General features: G+C 33.4%; 1 protein-coding gene across 1 annotated transcript in view; it reads right to left on the bottom strand.

Annotated features, from left to right (window-relative positions):
* LOC133331018 (dmX-like protein 2) overlaps positions 1 to 22,919 on the bottom strand; it is a 190,910-nt gene that overhangs the window by 104,242 nt on the left and 63,749 nt on the right. Inside the window, exons 5-6 of the mRNA XM_061539419.1 lie at positions 18,578 to 22,638; positions 18,429 to 18,515 (exon numbers count right to left, since the gene is read on the bottom strand). Coding sequence (XP_061395403.1) covers positions 18,429 to 18,515; positions 18,578 to 22,638 — 4,148 coding nt within the window. The remainder of the gene's footprint in view (positions 1 to 18,428; positions 18,516 to 18,577; positions 22,639 to 22,919) is intronic.

Below are 22,919 nucleotides of genomic sequence, written 5' to 3'. Positions count from 1 at the left end.
AAGGAGAACCAAATAAGAGCCAATTCGATTATAAATCGTGTTCAGTTGAGCAATATTTATCATATTCAGTAGGTAGGTACCCAATGCCAAAATACTAAAAACTTACCAAAATTTCCTAAAAAGTTCACCAATATTGAACATTTTTTATAGAAAGCTTCGTTACCCAATACAAAATAAAAAATACCCAATTACAACAAACTCGGCTAAAAAATTGTTAAATATGCCGAAAATTCCGAATGGGTGTGCCCATGACCTATTAATAATAAACAAGATGAAAAATAACAGACATACAAACATAGAATTTTATTCTGAATAAGAATGTTGATTTTTCATCTGTTTTATTTGCTTTTTTCTTTTATTAAATCATGTCGGTCACTCCATTGATACAATTTATACGTGCTTCTAATAATGTGGTAAGATTTATTGCCTCTTTCACAAACTTAAGGCAGAAAGTCACTCGATTTTCAACCTTCAAATTCAAAGATCGGAACTTCATGTTATCGTCTAAAGTCAAGGATACTCACGACGAGTGTTTTGACCATTTGCTGGTATTGGAGGGTACAACATCCGACCGAATTACGTATGCATAATCTATACTAATAAAAGAGTAAAGTGATTGACTGACTGATTGACTGATTTAACGATTCATCAACGCCCAGACGAAACGGCTGAAGCTAGAATCTTGAAATTTTGGGTGAGGGTCACTCTTGGCCCAAATGTGACAGATAAGGCTGGGTTTTTGGATATTCGTACTAGAAGGGTACGAAAAGTACTAAAAAGTACTAAATATAATATCATTTGTATTTGGCGGACCAGTAGAGCTAGAACTCTGAAATTTGGATTGAGGGTCACTGATGGAGTGTAGGATAGATGTACCAAAGGGTTTTTGGAAATTCGAACTACAACTATCCGAAATGTACGAAAATGTACTAAATTTTGTACAATTCTGTAGCATGAGAACGGATAGAGCTAAAAGCTTGAAATTTGGAATGCGAATTAGGGTTGGGAAGTAGGGTCGATATAAGGAGATGGTTTTGAAACCGTGTACTCATGTGTACGAATAGTACTATATGGTACTATATTTGGTACAAATTTGATTTGGAGGTACAAATGGAGCTAGAATACTGAAAATTGAAAGTAACATTAGCGTCGGAGTATAGGATTGTGATATGTACGTAGTTTTGGAAATTTGTTACTTATGTGTACGAAAAGTACTAAATCGTACTATAATTGGTACAATTTGGATTTGGGTGAACCGATAGAGCGGAAACAATAAAATTTGGAGTCAGGATCACTGTAGGGGTGTAGGATTGGGGTCAGGACTCAGTTTAAAACATTATTACTTATGGGTACTAAATGGTACTAAATTTGGTACAATTTGAATTTTAGGTGAACAAATTGAGCTAGAATCATGAAATTTGGAGACAGGATCATTGTTGAGGTGTAAGATTGAGATATTTAGGGAGTTCTAAAAATTTATACAAATGTGTACTAAATTTGGTACAATTTAATTTATGGGTGAACCGATGGAATTGGAATCCTGAAACTTGGATTTAGGGTCACTGTGGGGGTGTTGGTTTGAGTTAAGTAGGAAGTTTTGGAAATTCGTACCACTGTGTACTAAATTTGGTACAATTTGAATTGTGGGTGAACCGATAGAGTTGGAATCCTGAAATTTAGATTTTGAAGTACTGTGGGGGTGTTGGTTTGGGTTAAGTTGGAAGTTTTTGAAATTCGTACTAAATGGTACTAAATTTGGTACAATTTGAATTTTAGGTGAACCAATTGAGCTAGAATCATGAAATTTGGAGTCAGGATCATAGTTGAGGTTTAAGATTGAGATATGTAGGGAGTTTTAAAAATTTGTACTAATGTGTACTAAATTTGGTACAATTTTAATTGTGGGTGAACCGATGGAATTGGAATCCTGAAACTTGGATTTAGGATCACTGTGGGGGTGTTGGTTTGAGTTAAGTAGGAAGTTGTGGAAATTCGTACCACTGTGTACTAAATTTGGTACAATTTGAATTGTGGGTGAACCGATAGAGTTGGAATCCTGAAATTTAGATTTTAGAGCACTGTGGGGGTGTTGGTTTGGGTTAAGTTGGAAGTTTTTGAAATTCGTACTAAATGGTACTAAATTTGGTACAATTTGAATTTTAGGTGAACCAATTGAGCTAGAATCATGAAATTTTGAGTCAGGATCATTGTTGAGGTTTAAGATTGAGATATGTAGGGAGCTTTAAAAAGTTGTACTAATGTGTACTAAATTTGGTACAATTTAAATAGTGGGTGAACCGATAGAGTTGGAATCCTGAAACTTGTATTTAAGATCAGTGTGGGGGGTAGGATTGGGGTATGCAAGAAGTTTGGGAATTAGTACTACTGTGTACTAAATTTGGTACAATTTGAATTGTGAGTGAACTGATAGAGTTTGAATCCTAAAACATGGATTTAGCATCACTGTGGGGGTGTAGGACCGGGGTATGTAGGAAGTGTTGAAATTTTGTATTACTTTGTACTAAATTTTGTACAGTTTGAATTGTGGGCGAACCGATAGAATTGGTATCTTGAAACTTGGATTTAGGATCATTGTGGGGGTGTAGGATTGGGGTATGTAGGAAGTTTTAAAAATTCGTACAAATGTGTACTAAATTTTGTACAATTTAAATTTTTGGTGCACCAATGCAGCTGGAATCCTGAAATTTGGAGTTAGGGTTACAGTTTCAAAATAGTACCAAATGTGGATTTGAGTAAACCGACAGAGCTAGAATCTTGAAATTTGAAGTTAGGATCACTGTCGGGGTGTAGTATTGAGCTATGTAGAAAGTTTTGGACATTCGTAATAATGTTTACTAAATGGTACCAAATGGTGGTTAGGATCACTGTTGGGGGGTTCGAATGGGGTATGTAGGAAGTTTTGGAAATGTGTACTAAATGGCACTAGATTTGGCACAGTTTGGATTAAAAGTTAACCGATAGAGCTGAAATCTTGAAATTGAGTAATAAGGTTTTCATTGGATTGCATGATGTAGGTAGTAATGCAAATTTGTACCTATGTGTATTAAATGGCACTAAATTTGAAACAAATTGGATTTAGGCGAACCGATAGAATCATGAAATTTGAAATTAAGATTGGGGTATGTGGGAAGTGTTGGAAATTCGTATGTTAATGTAGGAAGTTATGACAATTTATATATTTATGTTTACTAACTGGTACTTAATTTGGATTTGGGTGACGCTATATTTGAAATTTGGAAATTTAACTAAATGACACAAAATTTTGTATAGTGCTTGATTTATTTTGCGGTCAGAATTTGTGTGTAGGGTTGAGTACTATAAGAGAACATTGGTACCAAACGGTTTTAAAAGTGTTAATATTGGTTGGTATTGGGTTTTAAATACTTCCCACATTCGCTGACGAAGTAGCGGGTATATGCTAGTTGAAATATAAATCTTCTTTTTTTAAGCATTATTAAATGTTTTTCGGCTATCAAGGAAAAGTTGCACAGTATTACGTCCTTGAAATCTCTTGCGGCCGTTAATGTTAATACACTGCAAACTTCTTCACCTTTAAATAAACATCGAATTAGTAGCGCACCTAATCAGCTTCATCAGCCAGGTTTTGCTAATAGAAATTTCCGTTGCCATTACACGTTTAAAAATTTTTAATTTGAATTACGATAGGCGAGTGATTCTGCATATATGAAACAGTTTCAAAACTATTGATTGTCTGTGTGTAGTAATAAAATATTGATGATATAAAGTGGTTTATAATCATAATTATAAAATAAGTGGTAGATAATCATAAGAAAATTAATTGAAAAGTCCATTCTTTCAATGGCGGGCATGATTTCCCGAGAAAGCACAAGAGTCCTTATTTTAGATGCCCATGTTTCAGAATGTAGGGAACATACATATATTTATAATCAGGAACCCAATTAAGGATATTTAATTTTGAGGGTAGGGGAAAATTTACACAATACACTAATTTCAACAAATTTCAAATAGTTTTATAATTTTTTTAATTTTATAATTTTTCCTAATTTGTTACTTTAAAAAATGTTCTTTTCGTATAAATGTATATTTTGTTGGTGTGCATAATTTTCATTTAAATAAAAATTTTAAATTAACACTATTCCTAATTCATGTCATCAGAATTTTCTTTTTCAAATTTGTTGTTTCTCCTTATACACCGAAATCTCAACTTATTTGTGTGTATTACCTATGAATTTATATAGAAAAAAATATTCTCTTTCTCCTGAATATTGTAAGAACCCATAGCTATTTACTTTTGATTCATGTTTTCATTTTTTTTCTGAATATTTTGTTTTTAATACATTTTTTTATTTTCTCAATTCAAATGTCTCAAACTGGCACATATAAAATTTGGAGAAGTTTTTGTTTGAGTTTCCGCACATTTGTTTCCTTTTTTGTACGCTAATTAGAACCAAGGGAAAATAAATGCATATTACATTATGTAGAAAACAAAATTTACTTCCTGTCGCATATATAAAAACTATACAATTGTGTACTTTTCATTCATCATTTTCAATTTTACTGAAAAAGTTTGAAAATTTTATAAATATTTTCATGCTGTCAAAATTAATTTATTTTCGATAAAACTCTCAATTGTTAGGGATGGGACAAATTTATAAATATTTTCAAGCTGTCAAAATTAATTTATTTTCTATAAATACTCTCAATTGTTAGGGAAGGGACAAATTTCTTGATTATTCGGAGAGTGATTCAAATTGAACAACGTACAAAAGTCGGTGTTCGCTCAGACAATTTTGTATGGGGAACTAAGTAATTACTTCATAATTAAGGGTCGAACAACGAATGAGAGAGCGAACAACGCTCGTCTGTACATGGCATAATGCCGACATTTGTACGTTGTTCAATTCGAATCACTCTCTGAATAACCAAGAATTTTGTCCCATCCCTAACAATTGAGAGTATTTATCGAAAATAAATTAATTTTGACAGTTTGAAAATATTTATGAAATTTTCAAACTTTTTCAGTAAAATTGAAAATGATGAATGAAAAGTAACAAATTGTCTAGTTTTTATATATGCAGTAGGATGAAAAGTTTGTAATCTACATAATGCAATATGCATTTCTTTCACTTTAGCGTAAAAAACGAGAAACAAATGTTAAAAGTTAATAGATATATTTTCATACTATAGTCAGGAGAAAGAGAATTAGTTTTTCTATTTAGATCCATATGTGATTCACGCAAATATGTTAACATTTTGGTGTAAAACAAGAAACAAAAAGTTTGATATAACAAAACTCTAATAACATGAATTAAGAATAGTGTTGTATGAACGGGTTAATTCATGTACGTAGTTCGCTCTCAGAATTACGTACATGAATTAACCCGTTCATACAACACTATTCTTAATTCATGTCATCAGAGTTTTATTATGATCTTAAACTTGGATTTAAGATCACTGTGGGGGTGTAGAAACTATTGTGTACTAAATTTGGTACAATTTAAATTGTGGGTGAAGCATAGACTTGGATCCTGAAATTTGAATTTGGGTGTATGATCGGGCTATGCAGGAAGTTTGGTTGGATTGTTGAGGTGGGTACTCTTGGAAATAATGTGTGCTAAATTTGGTACAAATTGAATTTGGGTGAACCTGTGTAGCTCGAATCATGAAATTGGGTACTAAATGGTACTCAATTTTAATTTATTGGCGATATTAATGTGTGGAGTCCTTAGTTTTTCTCACATATGAAATTTTCTATGAAAATAAAATAATATGTTAATACATGTTTAAATATTTCCCACATTCGCTAACGAAGTTGCGGGCAAATGCTAGTATGTAAATAAAAAATTGGAGAATTTTTGTTTGGGTTTCCCCACATTTGTTTCTTGTTTTGCACGCTAAATAGAACCAAAGGTGAAAAAATGCATATTGCATTACGAAGATAACAAAATTTACATCCTGCTGCATATATAAAAACTAGACAATTTGTTACTTTTCATTCATCATTTTCAATTTTACTGAAAAAGTTTGAACATTTTATAAATATTTTCCAGCGGTCAAAATTAATTTATTTTCGATAAATGCTCTCAATTGTTAAGGGCCCCATACACTATGCATCATGCAGTCATGCCGATGAACCCCTTTTTGTATATGTGAGATTGACTAATGTATAGCAAACTCTTCAATCACTATTCCAAAAAATCGATTTTTGTGCAAAAAAAATCACATTTTGAATCGTAAATTCAGTTCTTTCTTATTTCGTCAAAATTTTATTATTTGTATACTCAAAATTATTTACTGTCAACTTTGAAAATGAACTTTGAAAATGAAAGGGTTTCATTTTCAAAATCAAAACTATTGGTCTGTTCCCGTACTGCAAGAATCTACGAGTTTTTACTATTTTTTTTTCGATATCATAAAGGAAAAAAGTGTTATCGTAGTAAAAAGTAGTTGATTCTTGCAATACGGGAACAGACAATATTTTGATTTTCTTCATGCATTGTGTGTGTCACACATACATAAATAAACTTTCAAAAAATAACACATACCTTTAGGGATGGGACGAATTTCTTTGTTGTTTGGAGAGTGATTCGAATTGAACTACGTACAAAAATCGGTGTTCGCTCAGAAAATTTTGTATGGGGAACTAAGTAATTACTTCATAATTAAGGGTCGAACGACGAATGAGTGAGCGAACAACGCTCGTCTGTACATGGCATAAGAAAAATGGATTCGATAAAACATGTTGCCATAGTGGGGAAGTTGAATATTTTTGTACGCTGCGTTGGAATTTAGGTAACGTTGTGAAATGTGTGTATTTCGAAACAAATACAATCTCTAAAACGTGTATATTAGTGTGGACAGCCCTGTGATGTAAATCGCAGTGAAACTTCACAAATTAAAAATATAATAAAGAAGATCAAACTACACTTAAAACCCCCTTTGTAAGTGTATGAAACCGCTAATTACAATTTAAGAATATAATTATGAAACATTTAATGTCCATAAAATTTTAGATATTTGCTTTGAGGAAAAAAAATTAAGCAAAGAAACATATTGTTGTTTACAACTTCCTAGCATCTAACTTGGTAATGAAAACAGTTTAATCGAAGAAGACGTTAAATTAAATGATAAAGTCTGCATATATGCCATAATGTGTTAAATGCCATAGGAATATATAAATTTTCCACAAGTAAAAACTTCCAATCATTTCAATTTTGACTACAAAACAAATAAAGGTATGGGTAGCTAGCATGTAGGTTGTCCAAGTAATGGTTATTAGAAGAAATCTGGGAGGAGGGATGAAAAGATGAGTTACTATAATCGTCTCACTCTGTAGCTAGCTTTGTTTTATCCCTCTTTTACATATTATTCACTTAAAGGGGTATTAAATTCATTCATACTCACTCTGGTTTCACGTAATGTTTTTTTTATAAGAAAATTTTGTTATAACGGTGATAATATCAATCTCTTAATCCTAACACCACTTCGATAAAATTTGATGAAGTTAAAAATATTAGTTGTTTGCATTAAATTCCATTTTGTAGTTTTTTTTACGATTATGTATTTTTAATTTATTTAGTTTATTCTTTGTTTGGATTTTTTTGTTATATAAGTTAATATAAGTTATTGGCCATGCTGGCTTTTTTATATTACATTGGATGAAATAAATGAAATGAAATCTAACTTGTTACACATTGTGGGTGTGGTTGAAACTCGGTTCAAATCCCATATTACCAAAACTGTTCAAGTACCAGGATATAAGATATTTCGTAATGATCGTGTAGGTCGTCGTGGAAGAGGCGTCACATTATATATTTCTAATGCTGTGAAAACTAAAATTGTTTCAAAGATTTCAAAACCTGATGTATGTGAAGCTCTTTTTCTGCATTTAAGTTCAGGTACATCTAGCTTGATTATTGGTGTTGTATACTTGCCCACATACTTAATTCTTTGGAATCTGAACTTGTGGATATATATACCAGATATATTGTTGTTGTTGGCGATTTTAATTTCCATATTTCCTTTCGTAGAAACGTTGACTCCCTTTTTAATCTTCTTTCCTATATTTTCCTACTGAATGGTGTTGCTGTCAGCTGGCCATTGAAAAAGCAAACGTCGATTGCTTTTCCACGATTAAGTCGAAAAGAAAATAATCAGCTGCGAACACTGTCCTTCCGAAGAAATGATTGCCGAATGATTGTTGACCAAAGCCCTTCCAGCATCGAAATTGAAAATCTTCAGATTGAAGTCCAGCATTTCGATATTTATTGCATTGTTTTATTACAATTACAAATTACTTGGCCACACTATGTATTATAATGAATATGGCAACGTGACCTATTCTTATTTACTCTTTTGTATATTATTTTCCTATGTTCTAATTTATTAATAGTTTCTCGAAGCGTCCTATTTGATCCAATAAAGCTCCTGTATTCTATATTTAAAAGAAACGACACAACCTGTTTCCTACATTTTCTAATATTATCAAACGCTTTACTGAAATCAGTATAAATTATATCAGCTTGCAGTTTATTGATAAACCCATTGTGAACGTGACACATGAGCTCCACCAGGTTTGTTAATGTAGACCTCCCTTTTATAAAGCCATATTGGAAAGAAGATACTATAGATGAGACAAAGTGGGAAATATTTCGAGAAACCAAAAGTTCTTATAACTTTGGAATCGCCATCAACGTGGCCTCTATGCCTATATAATTTTCAGTTCCAGTTTTGTGTAAAGGGATTATATAACTAGATTTCCAGTGAAGAGGAAATACCTAAGAGATAAAGAATAGTTAAATAAATATGTTAGTGGTAAGTACAATTCATAAGCACAAGATTTTAGCATAGATGATGGGACACCATCTGGACCAGAGAATTAAAAGTTTTTAATGATTTCTGGGCGAAAGTAAAATTTGTGGGAAAGGGTTTACCTTATCCATATGGTAGTTATAATTAAAATTTAATTCAAATGTATTAAACACTAGCAAAGTTCACGCTACTTGGACGCGGAAAGGGAATACAAAAAAATATATATTTCATATGGAAATCGTGAATACCGTGAATGATTTGTTGCACTATTGTTCTGATTTCCATCTCTATTCCTACATCTAATATTAAGTTTATTACCATTTAGTACTCTTCATACAAATAAGCACTATTTTCCGAAATCTGTTTCTTATTTCCATTTTACAAATTAAGAATAGATCAGAATTCCAATTATATATTTTAGAAAATACGTACAGGTTCCATATTTAAATTTTCAAAACTACCTCCATACCATCATACCATTAATTTTGCACCAGTTGGTAACAAAACCCCTTTGGTACTTCTTTCTAACTTTCCGTCAATTACCCACATTCTAAATTTTAGGTTTCCAACTCTCTCTCTCTATTACCCAAATCCAAATTTAATGCATTTTCTATTTTATTTACTATCCGTACACATAAATACGAATCTCCAAAATATGGGCACTTCCGCAGTCACTTACACGACTTTCAGAGGCAAATTCAAATAAATACTTTTCGTACACATAAGTTCGATTTTTTAAAGCTATCAGCAACCTAATAGCAATCTAAATGCAAATAGTACCATATTTAGTATCACTTTGTACTTTTTATACATAAAAGGACGAATTTCTTAAGCCATTTCCATACATCAACACCACTTCCCAATCTGTATTCCATATAAAGTTTCAAGATTCTAGCTATATATGTTCAATATATATACAATTAGAACTACATTTAGTAAAGTTTAGTACTTTTCATACACTTTTAGGTCGAATTTTCAAAAACCCTTTTGTACATCATTCTAACTTTCCATCAGTGACCCACATTCTTAATTTCAGAATTGTAGCTCTTTCCGTTCGCTAATACAAAGGTACCATATTTGGTACATGTTAGTACTTTTGGTACCCTTCTAGTTCGAATTTCCAAAAACCCAGCCTCTCACGCCTACACACTAACAACCACCAGTGTTGCCCATTTAGCACTTTTTAAACTCGTTTAGCACCAACAAAATTGATTTTTCTAACGAGCAGAGCAGTATAGTCGGGCGGGGATATCCATATATTTTCTACGAAACTAATTGCCGTGTGGTGAAAAGTTCTGCGAGATATCCACTTCCTGGTGTTATATATAATAATACTACACTATTAGAATATAATAAGTAAAAACGATGTTAAGTTCGGCTCGGTCGAACTTTTGATAACCTCCACCATGACGATGACAATCTAAATATCTAAAACTAATGTGATAGGACCCTGAACAAAAACAAATACGTTAGAAAATATAACGGGGGTACCGTAATATGGTGGGATAACCTGAAACTTGGGTCAATATTACTAATTTTTGGCACGGATATGTGTCATTCAATGATAATAAAAATACAAAATTAGAGCCAGTTGATTGGAAAATGTGTCAAAAATCCCCAAAACACCGAATATTGGGGGTACCGTTATATAGGCCGATATATGACATTTGCAATATCAAAAAACCTAGGAGTACTAGCAATGTATGCGCAACGCACGACGGACTGGCGGACTTGCGTAAATCGATATAGCATTTATATACTTTGTGGTGTTGTCTCCGGGGAATATTTCGAGGTGTTGAAAACGAAATGACATTTTTTTTCATCTTAGTGTATACAAATCAATATAATTTAAATAATAATTTTTTAAATGTCTTGCTAGTTTTGGGTCATTCAATCAAAAAAAAAAAAAAAAATACTGACAGATTATTATCAATGCAGCCACGCTTTTTCGTTTACTAGATGTCCCGTATTTATTGGTTTATTTGTGTTCGGGTTGTAAAAGTGGCATCTAGACAAAAAGCTCTCTTTTTTGTGCATTTCATCTTATAAATATCATCGGTTCAAAACTATAGATTGTCGCACTTCACCATAACCGGAACTTTATGCCAAATTGGATAGCTATCATCTAGAGTAGTAATGGTAACACTAAACACTATTAGAATATGTAGAACCCCATGTCAAATTTTGGGATCCCTAGAGAGGCCAGAAAAACATATAAAATGCTCTTGGTTGACTTCAACAGCAAAATGTTTACCGATTTTACCAAACACAATAAGTGTCTTCACTGGCTGGAACCCGATATTCAAAATATAGTGACAACTGTTTCACAGCTGTGGCCGTTACTTTAATTTTCTAGGAAATATAAACTATTATATAGTCAAAATTCTTCATATTCATTTTTGCACGTTTTTCTGGCACATTTCTAAAATTTTTAGCATTTTTTTCAACAAAATCTAGCATTTTTTTCTCAATCAAGTTTTGGCAACACTGCTAACAACAAACCTCACACAAAATTTTAAGCTTTTAGCTTTAGCCGTTGCGTCTGGGCGATGATCCATCAGTCACTCACTCACTTAACACTAAGCTCTATTATATATTAAGATTTTCTCAAACTTATCAAGTCGCAAGCACACAGAATTGAACTCTCTCTTCATGGCAGCTATCTCGATTTTAGCATACTTAAAAATCTTATAAAAATCGATTTTTAAACATCTACAATCGATGCATACCCATCGAAGTCCAGTAATTAAATCAAAATGGCGACCATTAAAACCCGCACACTCAAAATGAGCAACATCAAGGTAGATATATAAGGTAGCCGCATCGGCGAATTTCTACAACAAACATCGGTTGTTGTATTTTGATATGTCAAAAATATTTTGGCAAAACAAACAGATTCGCACGATTTTTTACACAAATTCTTGTAGAAAATGTTAATAAAAGTATTGCCAAAAAAGTTCTTCGAAATTCGGAGGTTTTCATTTATAATTTTGTGTTTTAATTTTTTGGTTCAACATTACAACAACATTTTTGACATTTATTTGCACCAACAGCTGGGCCGATGCGGCTACCTTATTAAATATACCTTGAGCAACATTTTTACAAATACAGCATGATATTAACCGTTCAGTAACGCTAGTAATAGAACAGTCCTTTTTCAAGCAAGCCATTGAAATAAAAATAACTGCCTAAAGTTATGCTACAATAATTTAAATAAAATAATTAAGTTTTTTTTCGTACGTTCCCACGCCTCACTTTCCCACCCCTGCCGACCGAGGGGGCGACCTCCCCTTTCGTAGGGATCGCGTACACACCATAATCCGCATTATGATGGAATATGAGAAGGGATAGAAAACCAGCTACAGAAATCTACTTCAACAGCCAGTTTGTTATTAAAGTTGTATTATTCATTTTGTTTTTGCAAAATAGTCAGGCTTAATCCCAGTTTGTTATAAAAACAACAAACTGGAATTAAGCCTGACTATTTTGCAAAAACAAAATACAAATGGTATCCCAAATAACCCGCCAAACACTACTGAAATTGTAGACGAGGCACGGTCATACTGTTTGGTTTATTGCTTAAGTAGCAATACCAACAACAACGTTATGTGCATTCGTCACAAAGTGACGACACATAGCAGTGGGAAATGTATTGTAGTTGTCTGTAAATGCCTTGTTGACCACGAAGTCAGGCGCCAACGAAACGAACTTCTCATTGGGGTCGTATCGCTGGTAACGTAAGAACTTCGAATTGTCACAAGAGACATTTGGGTTTGGGTTTGAAAGGTTTTTTGTAAAGAAGCTATTAATAGCTTCTGGGGAGAATATCCTAACAAAAAATTAAGGGAACTGATGAGGATCAGTGGCGAGATCCGAAACTATAGTCTTCTCTGCCTTACCCCTCGGCGGACAATGCCATACATTCCCCACTAATAAATAGTTGTTTTTTATGAAAACAACAAACTGGTATTAAGCCTGACTATTTTGCAAAAACAAAATACAAATGGTATCCCAAATAACCCGCCAAACACTACTGAAGTTGTATTATTCATTTAAAAATATGATTATATTAGATTTTATTAGTTCTATATTCATACAAAAGTCTACGTTAGAATACACAGAATTGAAATCAATACACATTTTACTAAGTGGATCTCCCATAGAATAATTTGTGCGATGAAAATCTACGTATAATGGTTGATAATATCTACTTGATCGAAAAGGAACATTTATTCTAATGGATGAAATTAGGAAGTCTGAGGGTATATTACCGTTTAGTATTTTAATTACTATCATAGTGTTCAACATAATACGTCTACTTTTTAATGTAGGCAGTCGAATTAATTTTAACCTGCTAGTGTAAGAAGGCAACACAAAGTCACTATTCCAATGTAAACCTCTCAGTGCAAAAATTAGAAATTGTTTCTGCACTGATTCAATTTTATCGGAATATATTGTATATTGGGGATCCCATACAACAGAACCATATTCTAATATGGGTCGCACAAGAGATGTAAAAAGTTGTTTTGTAATGTAGGGATCAGAGAATTCTTTAGCCCATCGTTTTATTAATCCTAAGACACCGTGGGCTTTGTTTACCATAGAAATGATATGATTATTAAAATTTAATTTTGGATCCATTCAAATACCAAGATCAACAAATGAATCTACAGTTGATAAAACAGTACCATTAATATTGTATTGCCTTGTTAAAGTAGAAGATCTTAAAAACATTTGTTTAGGTTTAAATCCATACAGTTTAATTCGCACCATTGAAACAGGTTATTTAAATCATTTTGAAGTAAATCAGCTTGCTTCATAGAGTTATGGGTGATAAACAACATACATTAGCAATTTGGAGTATTATTGCATTTGGTAAATCATTTATAAATAGAAGAAAGAGGAGTGGACCTAAATGACTTCCTTGGGGAACACCGGAAGGAACATTAATGGATTTGGAGAGACAATCATCAAACAAAACTACCTGTGATCTATTTCTCAAATAAGATGATATCCATTTAACTAAATTTATACTGAAACCAATTTGATTTAATTTATATATTAAAAGTTCATGGTTAACCCTGTCAAAAGCTTTACCGAAGTCAGTGTAAATCGTGTCGGTTTGATTACGCTGAATAAAACCTTTTATGACGGTTGAGGAAAATTGAATAAGATTGTAATTGTTGAGACGCCACTACGAAAACCATGTTGATATGGACTTAAGATTGGCTGAACTTTATGAGAAATTACATCAGTAATCAGTTTTTCGAATAATTTTGGAATTGCACTCAATTTAGCAATTCCTCTATAATTCGAGACATTAGTTAAGCTACCAGATTTGTGTAAAGGAACTATATAGGATTTCTTCCAGAAGGTTGGAAAATTACCATATTTCAGGGAATAATTAAACAATAGCGTTAAAGGGATAGCTAATGTATCTGAACAGTACTTTAGAATTATGCTAGGAATGCCATCCGGACCTGGACTTTTAATTGATCTTAAATTACGTAGATTTTTAGAAACATATTGACTTTGTAAAAAAGGCATAGATATTTGATCTATCGTCGATAATTTATAACTATATGTATCTTTATTTGGACAGGGTGAATATGAATATGTTGTAGCGAAAAAATTTGCAAAGCACTCGGAAATTTCAGAGTTTGTCTCAAATGTCTGATTATTGAATTTCAAGATGGTGGGCTTTGACGTAGCTTTTCTTTTTATATTAACAAAGTCATAAAAAGATTTAGGATTGGATTTGAAATTAAGTTTAATCTTGTTTAAATAAAGATTGTAAAGTTTTCGGGACTCTGACGTATAATTAGACCATGCGACAGCATATTTAGCATAATCTATAGAGGAGCCTGATTTTTTATATTTTTTAAAAAGTTTATTTTTATAATTTTTAATACTTGAAAGCCCAGATGTGACCCATGGATATCGTTCCGAGTTTCTAACTCTAACAATGGGAACACATTCTAGAATAAATTTATTTAGGATATCATAAAATTTACGGTTGAGATAAGTGGGTTTAGCTTTCGGAAATATTGTGTATAATTCACAAATGCTAGATCTAGAATTCGATCATAACAATTTGATACGCTATTTATTTGATAAAGATTTATGTCGCTAAAACGATTTACAATTTTAAAGGTATATAAGTTTACATTTGCATCAGATGTCAAGGGTGTTAGAGCCTCCGAATCTGCCAATGAAAGCCACTTTACGGACAGCAGATTAAAATCGCCGATAACTAATATTTTGTCAGAGTCATTCATTTTGTTAGTGATTGAATTTATTGCTAACAGATGCTGATTATAAATATCAAGTTGCGATGAGGGAGGAATGTATGAGCAAGTCACAAATAATTTAAAATTTTCTAATTCAATGGATATGCAAATAAATTCGATATCAAAACAGTTTAATTCAATTAAATTAGTGGAATATTTGGCATCAAATGCAATAAGGACGCCACCACCTTTTTTAAAAACTTTATCTTTTCTAAATATTTGATATCTAGAACACAAAATTTCACTATTTAACACGGATGCTTTTAACCAAGTTTCAGAAAATACTATAACATCATAATTAAACCCAAGGCTATCAGAGAATAATCGAGTTAATTTTGTGTTTAACCCTCTTACATTCTGATAGCAAACATTGAGAAACATATTTAGTTTTTTGGCAATATTTCAGCCCTCTGAGGCAAATGAGCTAAGTTTTCAGATATTTCCAGAAATTCCTTTACAAATGCATTAGCAGGCCAAAATTCTCTCGAAATTAGTCGATGAAACATACTTTCTTGTACTACGATTTTAAAAGATGATCTACTTTCTGAGAAAGCAGACCGGAGCTTATAACAACGTAGAAAGAAATTTCCATCGATTTTTGATTTTATATAATAATTTATATCCTCAGCCGAGGTATCTGGTGCAAATCTAGATATAAATACCATTTTCATGGTGGGAGCCATAGATAATGGTCTTTGACCAGGTTGGAGGAAATTGCTAGTGCCAGCTACGGAAGACGCATTAGATGATTGAACTGATGATTCCCGATTTCCGTGAGTAGGTTTTGAAGTCTTTTCCAGACTAGCAGTACTTATACTCACAGATTTTGGATTAATCACTTCATTTACATCCTTAACGATTTCCGAGGCCGAATGTGACGCAACACTAGCATATGTCTGGACACAATCAGTTTCCGTTGTATCTGTGATATTGACGGAAGGTGATTGTGGCACTGTATTCCCAACAGAAACTGTGGGTTTGCGACTAGGCACGACTTTATTGGGAGCCTTTTTCGCAGACCTTTTACGTTTCTGCCCAGACACAAATTTATTTTATAAAACAATTGATGCTCGAATAAAAGACAATAACAGTATGACATCAAAACGTCAAACACGTAAATATAAGAATATGAGGACTAAAGGAAAAATATGAAACAACTATAATCACTTTATTATCAAATGAAGTCTTAAATGCACAAGCTAAAACTTTTCACTTTGTTGCTAAATGACAATTTTACGAGGAAGTTGTAAATTAATTTAAATTACAAAGTATTAATTATTTAAATTTAATGAAATTTAAACACAGTTTTGACAAAACACAAAAACTCGACTTTACACAACTAGAGTTCCCAGACTTTTTTCAGCTGGCTTATTATAAAAACTGAAGGAATATCTCTTAGATTCAAAGGGGAGACACACATTGTCGTATGAAATCAGGTTTGGAAAGAATATAGCGCGATCACCTATCCCACTTTCTAGTATATATTTTCAAGTGCTACAAAATTTATTTTGATGCAATTTTTATAAGGCTAAACTACGTTTGCTGGGTCAAATAGTAAACATGTAAAATTCAGTTTTTTCATTGGGAAAAAATATTCAGGGATTATTTTCATTCTTTTGGCACTCTCGTTACCAAAATCTTCAGAAATATGGTATTGTACATATGAATTATATTTAGGTGCATTTGAATTATATTTTCATTTTCTTATAAATTTATTAATTAACGAAAATATTTTTTTTTTCGCACACACATTACAAACGAAAGCGAGCACACAACAGCGATGGTCGTTGCGCTCGCGATCATTCTCGAACGTTTGTTTTTCGAGTTTTTCAAATGAACGCTCTTCTCGCCATGTGTATTCATGAGAAAGGACGTATTTAAATCGTTTAAATACGTTCTGTGTGTTTTAATTTTATTGGATTTGTTATTAATGGCAAAAAATATTACAGAGTCGCACTACTGATTACAATAAGACTTTGGACTTGACAAGCAATGTTAAGCGTTAATAAGAGGTATGTCGCATTTATATGAAATGGAAACCTTTATGCTATATAATTATGAGTCCACATTTCAGTTGGCGTTTATATTTTTATTGTTCTTTATATAATTACATACCCCTATTATGCATAAACTACGTTCTCAAAATTTTTTGCCAAATTTTTAAAATTTTGAAAAATCATAAAGCCAATAGCAATGATTGATATTTCTTATTTATGATAAAATTACTTAAAGTTGAACATTTTCCCACTGAAGTGACTGTAATTTGAAAAATATGTTTGTCGAAAATGTTTAACCTCCATCAGGGTGCGAAGAATGATTAAAATACGCTCTTTCTCACGAATACTCACGGGCGAGAATTCGAATGTTTCTAATTTATCGCGAATGATAAAGTTACAATGAATGAACAATCATTTGGAATCTCTCGCGAAATCTCTCTCTTCGCATTGCACGAAAAATTCACGAACGATAAAATTTCGCTGCAAGCGTCGTTGATTCACTCTTTCGCGAGCATTTGTTGCTGAATAACATTCTTTTAAAAACTCAAAAAACAAATGTCCGCGAATGCTCGCGAGCACTTTTATAAAACAACACAAACAAAAATATCATAAAAAAGTAAACACACACAACGAATGAATGTGTGTGTAGCAGAAAATGTGTGGAATAACAAAACACATGTCAAACAACTATCAAGTTCACGAACGTTTGTTGTTATTGTTTTTGCCGTTTTGAGCATTCGCGAGAATTCGGGAATGTTTGTTTTCATTCGTGAGAGAATGTCAGAAAGAATTTCAACCACCAAACGAAACGAACGTTGTTGTGTGCTCTCACTCATTTGTTTTGTGTGTGCGAACATTCTTTGGCGATTGCTCGTTTGGTAAAGAATTTATCGCCATAAATTCATTCGTAAAATGAGCACAAAACGAAAAGAATGTATTTTGAATCATTCGCGAGCGAATTTTTGCGCTCCCTGACCTCCATATAAAGAGGGAAGAACCCATTTTCGTTGGCTCTATTTTGGCATTTCTGATTTCCGGTGAACAAAACACTTCTTTCCAGAAATCATCTAATATAGGTTCATAATTTGTAAACAGTTCACATACATCGTCCCCACTTCTATCAAAGGAACATCGGAAACCAACTGGCTCTGGAATAAAGTAGGATTATTAAAATTTAGCAATATGGCGGACGCTCTCGGTGCAACCTGTCACTTACACCAATTAAAAGTTTGAATAAAATTTAAAAAAATATGTATTTTTTGATACCGATAATGTAAATGAGTATATATATGCAATATACATATCATTATCTGCAACAAATCATTACCTGTGTGGTTGATCCTCTGTGATCTGCTTGTATTGTTGTATCCGGAGCATAACTTATTGAAAGCGTTCTCGATCTAGACCAAGACTTCTGCAAAAAAATTGATTTAATTTCGATGGATTTGAATTTTATTATATTGCGTTTTTTCTTACCTGTGTTATGGACGCATCATCACTTTCGTTATTTCCTTTAATAGTGGGAGCACTAAGACATCGTACCAAGTGTGCCAGAATAGCTTTAACCCAACGAATTTTTCCACAATTCAACAATTCCATCAACTGCTTAGGATGATACTGCGGTAGTACAGGACATGCAATGCGAGACGCTTGAAATAGACCTAAATCGGTCATATAATCTTCGTTAATAGTAGCAGCGTCTGATGAATTTTGTACGTTAGACGAACTTGTGGCGCCTATTTTTTTCTTGTTATCCTTGGAAAGTAGCTGCAAGTTTGCGGTACTAACTTTGCTCATGAGAGGCATTGAAGCTGCGCTCTTTATGCGCAATTTTGATGATTCGTTCGCGATGGAACGTAGGTCCTCATCTCTTAAATTTCTGTTGTCCATAATGTCGTCAACATTATGTTGTTGGTTATATCTAGGTTTCCATTGGGAGTATACATGCATTTCGGAATCCATTGCGACGACTAGTATTCCGTCTCTAACCCATGATATTTGCATGGGTAGAGGGGGTAAACCGTCTGCTGTTTGTAAATCTATTTGTCGTAACTTCATCCATCGTATTTCATCATTAAAATGAGGTTGAGCCAAGGAACTTGCCTTTCGTAAAATTGGACGATTAACTGATCTCGATTCTTTCATGGCCTTTATGTTTGCTTGAGCTATATCTGATGACACTGGTGTGTATAGTAAAATTTTGCTGCCAACAGCTACTGTTAAAATATGCGAACCATCTTCTTTTGAAACCCAATCAAGCTGAACCAGATGTTTTTGGGTAAGAGGGCATGTGTTTCCGTTCTCTGCGATACTTTTTCTAAGAGATTGCAAAGTGCTAAAACTCGGTACCGCAAGTAAACTACTGTGACTTTTTACGTTTGTCTCTGGAGTCGAATCCCCACTACGTGGAGATCTTATTTCATCATGAGTAGTAAAATTATGCAAGACTTGGTTAAGACGTTGTTTTTTCTGTAATATACGAGAATCATGTAAATAGCTCAAATCAATTCCGTTATCAATGTTGATACGTGGCAAGTGTATATTTTTAAGATGAATGGTATCTTCAAGAACCCACTCACTCCCACCAGAACTTTCACATTCGTATATTCCAACACAAAGATTAATATATCTAGAATCGGGATCTCCGCCCTTATTGGGTCTTGTAAAACTTTTGCCGTATTTGTAAGCACAAGCAATTCTACCTGAATATGCGGCACTTATATTTAACGGCTGTCCCGGAATTTCTATTGCAGAGTCTTGTTTCTTGCTGAACATCTTCCATTCAGACCATATATATTCATTATTTGAATCGGTTGGATTTTTATTAGCTTCACATTTCCAGAATCGGGATATTGAATCCGAACAAGCTGTAACAATAATATATGGTGCATAACAAGCTGGATATATTGAAGAAGAACTAAGATGGCCCGCTGCAGGTGACGCATGTATTACATCGACACCCTCAGGAAGTGGCAACTCTTGGGTGCATACCTTTTTTGTTGTTATTACAATATGTGGAGGTTCTATTATATCCTCCATTTTATTCTTTTGATTTGAGGGATCAAAATTAACCTCAGACATTTTTCGATATACATCGAAGTCATCAGCTTCCTGGGTAAGGTTGCTATCTGGAACATACATAGCTGTTTCAGGAAGTAATATTTTCTGTTCTTTCGATGATATAATTATACGCCACATATGAATGGTACTGCCTTTGATGGTTTTTTCAATAATAACAATATAAAACGGTTCCTCAAATTCCGCATTTTGTTGTAAATCTACAATAGCATCCAAGTCACTTTGATTGCCACACTTCCCATCCGATTTTTCACATTCAGAAGTTGATGAATCGCTACCAGTTATTAATTGTGCTTGGAAAACATGCAGAAATTGAGTATTCTGCCAGTCGTGTTTGGCATCCGAAATTGGATCTAGCTGTATAATACAACCCGGCCGGGCAGTGGATTGCTGAGACACAACTTTTAGTTTATCATGTAGTGAAAACTTTAGCCCCTTTAAAGTAGAGGACGCATTAGAATACAAAGAAGATATGGATGCCGATTTCTGTAATTTAGTAATACTTTCGGATGAGGATATTTCCGCTAAAAGAGTACGGGCATCTATAACAGCCTGATAGACACGTAAATGTTCACCATCACTAGCCACGAAACATGCAGATGGCGAATTACTGTAGCTTCCCAATGTAGTACTAGGTAGCAATGTAGGTATCCATGCAACGTTGCTAAATGCCGATATTTCCGGGGAATTTATACGAGCAAGTTCACTAACACCTCCGGAGTGGCAAAGAGGACCTACAGAATCCACTCTCCACAGAATCAATTCCGAACAAAATCCAGAAGGAGTGCACACATTTTCCAACACATTCGATTCGAAGTTTGGCGTACTTGTTGGGGTTTTAGTGTCAAATTCCGACAAATTGTGATGGGACGTCGATACAAGAAGGGGCAAGACTGGATGACAGTTAATATCATTTACTCTAAACCTGTGTCCAGAAACTCGACTCACATGCCCAATACTTAGAACTTGAGTGAATTTGGTCTTGTATGCAAAAGATAATTGCCATAAATTAAGTGTGCCGTTTGAATGTTTCGTAACCATCGATACGGATGGGGATATTGCTGAGGTGATGTTTCCAATAGTAGAAGCCTTTAATTTGTCTTCAATTTCATCGCCATCATTAACAGGATTAATTTTGGTATTTTTATTAGGTTCGGTATTTCCTTGAAAATCATTCTCAGAATCGTCTTTAACCGATATGTCATCATCATCTTCTTCGCTGAGTATATCTTCGTCTTTACATTTCACATTATTAGCTATCTCACGAAAGACTAATGGATGGGTGCCTGTATTATACAAACTAACCATCGTAGACATTGACATTGCGTCACCTAAGGGAAACGCATTTGGTATTCTAGTAGAAAAAGAAACCTGTGCTTGACGAAATGAGCCTGGATAGAAGTCATCTAGCCACTCAACAACCCAAATAAGGAAACTGCCATCCACTGGATGAATTGCAAATAGTAAATCTGGACTTTGATGCCAATCACGCAACAAGCAATCAATTTTTATATCCAATGAGTCAGTTAATTGGTGGGAAAGGGAACTATCATTATTCAATGAATTCAGTGACGCTGTATTTGACATTGAATTTACATTCTGTATTCCGCTCGGATACATATGGTGATTAGAAGCCTTGCTGTCATCGCCTGTAGCACTGTTATCATCTACAGAAACAGATTTTGAAGCTGTTCTTATATATTTTCTTTTAGATTGTGCTCCATTCGATAAATTGTCAGTGTGATCCGACAGATTTCCACCATGTGTATTCTGGTTCTCTTCATGTATAACTTTTTTTGTTAACTCTTGAAGGATGGCTTCAGCTTGGATTGTAAAATCCATTTCTTTGTTATTAAGCCAATGAAGTACGAAATTATTTTGATTTGAAGCGTCTGATGGCGACTGCATTGAAGGGACCAACGGTATATCTGTTTCAGCATTTATAGAAGCAGCCAAATGAAAATGCATGCCTTGAGATATTCCACTACCATGAAATCCGTAAGAATGAAAATCGTGCACACTACACGATGATGGTAGCGATGGAATCGGCCCTGGAAAGTTGCTTGGCATCAAATCTCCCACAACCGTGCCCGTGTTGGATCCACTTTTTGCATGTCGACGTATGTGGAAACAGGTTTTCATATGCTTAAGTCTTTGCATAAACCGATGCTTATGTCGATGAGTCCTAAATTTAGGATTTTGTGAAGCCATCGGATCAAATTGTGTCATATTTATCAATCCATCGTCCGGTAACACAGTTTCAATCCAAATGCGACATATGTTGTCCAAACAAGATGTCACAATCATGTTAGAAACAGAGCCCTTGGGCATGTACTTGCTTGTTTTTCGCCATATTATATTAGTAACTGCGCGAGGGTGCGCAATATATATATACGTAAAATTTAATTCGCTAGATTCATCTTTAATTGTGGATTTCGAATTTTTTGATGGAAATAAAACTGAAATTAAAAATAAAATTTGTTATTGTAGAAAACTTCAAACAAAGGTTTATCGTCTACATAAATATACTATAACTCGATTAAAATTATTCAAATACTATTTTGAACAACTTTAACGCTTAGTTTATTTCTGTTATATTATAGCGACCATGTTTTGGTAATTTAAATAGATGACACAAATAAAATAAAAATAGATGACATCAAGAAAAAATAAAACAATTTACTTGTTTTCTTTTTTAAATAAGTAAATTATCTCATTATTCCTGAAAAAAACTTCCACT

Source organism: Musca vetustissima, unplaced genomic scaffold (assembly GCF_032173495.1).
Source record: "Musca vetustissima isolate MV318-11 ecotype Yass unplaced genomic scaffold, APGP_CSIRO_Mvet_v1 utg2887, whole genome shotgun sequence".
Lineage (NCBI taxonomy): Eukaryota > Metazoa > Arthropoda > Insecta > Diptera > Muscidae > Musca > Musca vetustissima.
This window is presented reverse-complemented; position numbering and strand designations above follow the sequence as displayed.